This window comes from Oryzias melastigma, linkage group LG16 (assembly GCF_002922805.2).
Source record: "Oryzias melastigma strain HK-1 linkage group LG16, ASM292280v2, whole genome shotgun sequence".
NCBI lineage: Eukaryota > Metazoa > Chordata > Actinopteri > Beloniformes > Adrianichthyidae > Oryzias > Oryzias melastigma.
In genome coordinates, this window is record NC_050527.1 from 26,703,015 (window position 1) to 26,707,419 (window position 4,405).

At 45.2% G+C, this 4,405-nt stretch overlaps 1 protein-coding gene across 6 annotated transcripts in view; it reads left to right on the forward strand.

Annotated features, from left to right (window-relative positions):
* The window catches only part of LOC112136656 (DNA-binding protein SATB1), a 69,870-nt gene that overhangs the window by 46,732 nt on the left and 18,733 nt on the right, over nucleotides 1-4,405 (forward strand). For all 6 annotated transcript variants that reach the window (XM_024258502.2, XM_024258506.2, XM_036215765.1 and 3 more), the window contains 2 exons: nucleotides 830-901; nucleotides 974-1,129. In XM_024258502.2, the coding sequence (XP_024114270.1) occupies nucleotides 830-901; nucleotides 974-1,129 (228 nt within the window). The remainder of the gene's footprint in view (nucleotides 1-829; nucleotides 902-973; nucleotides 1,130-4,405) is intronic.

Consider the following 4,405-nt stretch of genomic DNA (forward strand, 5'->3'; position numbering starts at 1 on the left):
ATTCCCTGCTGCTGGTCTGCTCACGTCCAGATTCAGGTGAGCCCCCCCCACCTGAGAGCGGCTTACATAACTGAGCAGAAAGGTGACAAAAAGCCTCGGATCAAAGCAGCTGCTGGTGCTTTTATGTCACCCTGAGCTCCGGTGACACATCTGTGCCGTCGCTGGAGGCCTCATGCACTCCTCCGTTATGACTTCAGCTCATCGACATTTATCATATAGACCTGTTTCTACCGCACAAAGGCGCACGCCTGCACGCCGTGTACACCTGGCCAGCTGCCAGCCGCTCCTATGGACCGCTGCGGTGTGAATTTACGCACATAAATCAGCCGGGTGGCAATCCAGCCCGAGACAGAGGCGGCTTTTTATTGGCCTCATAAAAGCAGATGCAGAGGTATGTTTCTCTCGTGTGTGCTGATGGGTCGGTGCACGCCCCCGGCCTCCACGCCGGCGCGCTGCCGTCCCGTGCCGCGCTCGTAAAGAGGATGAAACGCTCCGACATTCCCGTTCCACCACAAAGTTTGGGCTGTTTTGGAGGCGTCTAGACGAACTCTGGAGTTTCTGTCGTGATGCTTCAGTCGCAGCCCGGTATGCAGGCATTCATATGCTAAACCGCCTCTGGAACGCCTTTATTAGGATACTTGTTACCTTGTCAAAGGGTTTTTGTGGAGATGCAACAAGCCTCTGATTACATCTGATTGGATTTCACTTGACTTGAATTTGCTGTTTAATCAGCATCTTGAAACGTGGGGAGAACATTTCCTCCAAGTGTTTTTGAGCGGAGCAGCTCTCGGCGACCCTCAACCTCCTCTGCTGTGTTTCTGTGCCGCAGCCCCGCCGCGACGACTGCAACAGCATCCGGCCCGAGGACTGGAACCCGCGCATCCCCGTGGGCATTTCACCTGTGAGTAAGACCCTCGTCCGCCCAGCCGCTCCGGCCTCAAACACGGAGCTTCACCTGTCCGTCACCTCACAGGTGAAACCGTCGCCGCTGCCGAGCGAGTGGAACGGCAAGACGGAGAGCTGCATCCTCAACATCAACTCCACCATTTATGACGAGATCCAGCAGGAGATGAAGAGGGCCAAAGTGTCGCAGGCGCTCTTCGCTAAGGTGGCCGCCTCCAAGAGTCAGGTACGGCCCCATGAACGCACAGACGCTTCAGAACTTTATATTCAGTGATTATTCAGAATAAAAAAAAGCTTCAATGTTTTTCCCAAAAGCGTGACGAGGTGAAGAGGGTGCTTGAATGCACCAAGATGCTTTATTTCCTTCTTTCTGACGATCTCTGCAGCTCAATTGTTTTCTGAGGTGAACGCACATTTCATCGCCATGACAACGGAGCGATGTACACATCACTGAGGGATTTAGAATCTTTCTGCTGTGAAGTTCAAACGTTTGACATTTTGACTGAAGCTCCACCCACTCTATAGCCACACCCATTCTGAAATTACTCCGCCCACAATTGGTTTAAACGTGAAAAGATTGGCTAGAAATATACAGCAAACCTAAATAAAATGGTGATTGTCTGAAACACCAAAGCTCCAAAATCTTGTTTTTTTACAGCGATAAAAGTAAAACATTGGAATCGATTAACAAGTTTTCTTTTTTTTTCTACATTTAAAACGTTTTAGTTTTCATTATATTAAACTTTTGCGTTGAGCTGTCAATTGATTAAAAAAAATAATCGTGATGTGTTTCACTTTTGGATTGTGATTAATCTCAATGCTTTACTAGGTACGTTTTATACGGCGATATGTGGCTTTTGAACAAAAACTGGCCAGAAAAGAAACATTTTTCTTCCTTTTCTTTGTCTGAAATGTTTAACTTCATAAACTGTTAACTCAGAAGTGTAATTTGTGTGCACAGAAACACATCATCAGTAAGATGAGACGTTTGTCTGCAGTATTACTCAAAACACTCCAAGGTGCTGACATACAGTCAGAGGCGTTACTGCACCTTACACGGTCCAGGTGAATGCTTGATTCTGATTGGCTGGTGGGTGCGGCTGCACACCTCATAAGGGAGTTCTGGTCACAGAGCCCAAATGTTCTATATCACTGTGCAGGCTTCTTCAGAACAAACGTTTGGGTCATCCTCTGGACAAGAACGAGCGGTTAGACGTGAACTTTCTGTCTGAACTGATTCTTTAATCTATCGTGACGATCGGCTTATTGATCACTTTCCTTTGATACTCAATGGCTTGTTGTCGTGTTACCGTGACAACTGGCTGCACCACAAATGAAATAAGTCATCTTTGAGTGAAAAAGTGATCTAAACCGAGAAAATAATGAGAATAAAGTACTAGAGATCGGTGGGAAAAACCTTGAAGTGAACTCGGCACGAAGCAGAAGATGGCGGTGGGATTAATTAACACTTTTTTTATTATTACTATTCCTGTGTATTAATGTCGACAGCCCTAATAAAAAATAAATATTTTTATTAGTTGTAGCAAATGACAGGTTTTGTTAGTTGTGATTCGTCACAAATATTTTTGTCTTTACTGAATATAAATATTACGTTAAAATCATGCTGTAACTTGTAAATTTTAACCTTAAAAGAGCAAATTAAACATTTAATAATTGCAATGAGGATCTGATGAAAGGACGTTTCTTCACTCATCTCCTCATATTTTAGACATGTGAGTTACGTCGTCGTCGATTTTGGCGTTTACACGGTTTGCCGGATAGACGAGGATTGTTCCAGCCGTCACGCCGTCACGCCTGCTTTTTAATATCAAGATCTCTGCGCTTCCCGGCAGCTCTGTTTGTGTCCAAACAAACGAATCCTTGACGTGAGAAGCGTTTATTTACTCCGTACTTTCTAGACGCCTCCAAATCTTTTTTAATTCTATATGTGCAAAATATGAAATGGGCACAAAAGCCGCCTGTGTGCGTCTGCAGTGAGTCAACAGCCAGTCTCTCCTGATTATTGAGGGCTTGGAGTTTAGCAGCCGACAGTGTTGCAACACCAAACAAAGTGTGTTTATATTAGCTGCACGCCGTCCGACGACGTCGAGGGCCCCCGCCATCTTCTCACAAAGAGGCGACGCTGCGAGCGGGTGTGTGTTGGAAACAGAGAAATTAAAGAGGAAGCATCGCGGCACTTTAACTCTTTATTAAAATCAATTAAGAATGCAGCGCCGAGGACGCGCCATTAAAGGTTTGCATGTCGCTGGCGGAGTTGGAGGAAGATTTCCACAATTGGGCTTGATGAAGAAGATTTGAGGGGGGAGAAATGGATCACCAAGGGCGGAATAATCTGGAAATATCTGCAAAGGCTTTATTTTTTTCTTGCTGATTAGGATGATTATAGCCCCAGATAGCTTTGTTTTACCAAATTGCAGTTTGATGCACAAACCACTGTTTTTGTTCAGGAGTTCAAAGCCGCGCTGCGAGGATGGAGAAAGAGAAAGGAGGAGCATTAACTCGCTCATGTCTGTCTCCTCAAATGAGTGTTTGTCTGGGAGCGGCTTCCCACTCCACCTTCGCCGCCTCCCCTCCCGGCGCTCCATCTTGCCCCCTCTACCTCGGCCCCCCCACCCAGATTTCTGCCTCTCTTTCACGTTCCATTCATGGCAGGCGGGTGTGAATGTGAATTGAGCAGCAGATAAGAAGTGTGCTAATTATGCCTCTGAAAAGGGGCCTGTGAGAGCACTTATCTCTGGCTCTATCTCCTAATGGGCGCTTCCCGGGCAGCTGGTCCCCCCCCCCACCACTGTACCCCTCACTACCCAGCTGACATTGCTGTAGCGCCTCCAAACCGGCGGCGAAAACGGCACCCCAAAAAGAGTGCAAAAAGTTCACCTATTGCCCTTGTTCGGGCAGCTAGCGTGCTAGCGTGTTTTTATCTACAACAGAGGCTACAGTGTGTCGAGGGCGGGGCTAACGATCACTTCAATACTCGATTGATCGGAACATTCCTGAACTGGATGTAAAACCCAAACCAAACAGATATTGCACTTTTTTTAAACTATTTTTTTTGTTTCCCACTTCCAAGCTCCATTAGCGTGTGGTTATGTATGGACTCGATCAGGATCAGCTTAAAGCAGGAGCGTCGAGCTCAACCACACGGGGGCCAACATCCAAATCACACCTTAGAATGTGGGCCGAACAGGATAGACGTGTATTAATCACACCAAAACTAAATTTATAAAACTTAAAAACAGAACATCACCATGAATGAAAACGGGTGGGAATATTATTCCAGAATAAATCAATTTAAACATTAACCCTTTAATGACGGAGCTCCTTAAGGGATTTATTGGAAATTTGAAAAAATGTAAATGAACATTTGAAAAAAATAATTTGGAAAACTTCTGAGAAACATTGAAAATTTAGAAGAATACCAAATTTCACACTTGAATAACAAAATATATATATATTCTTTAATTATAACAAGTTTTAAATT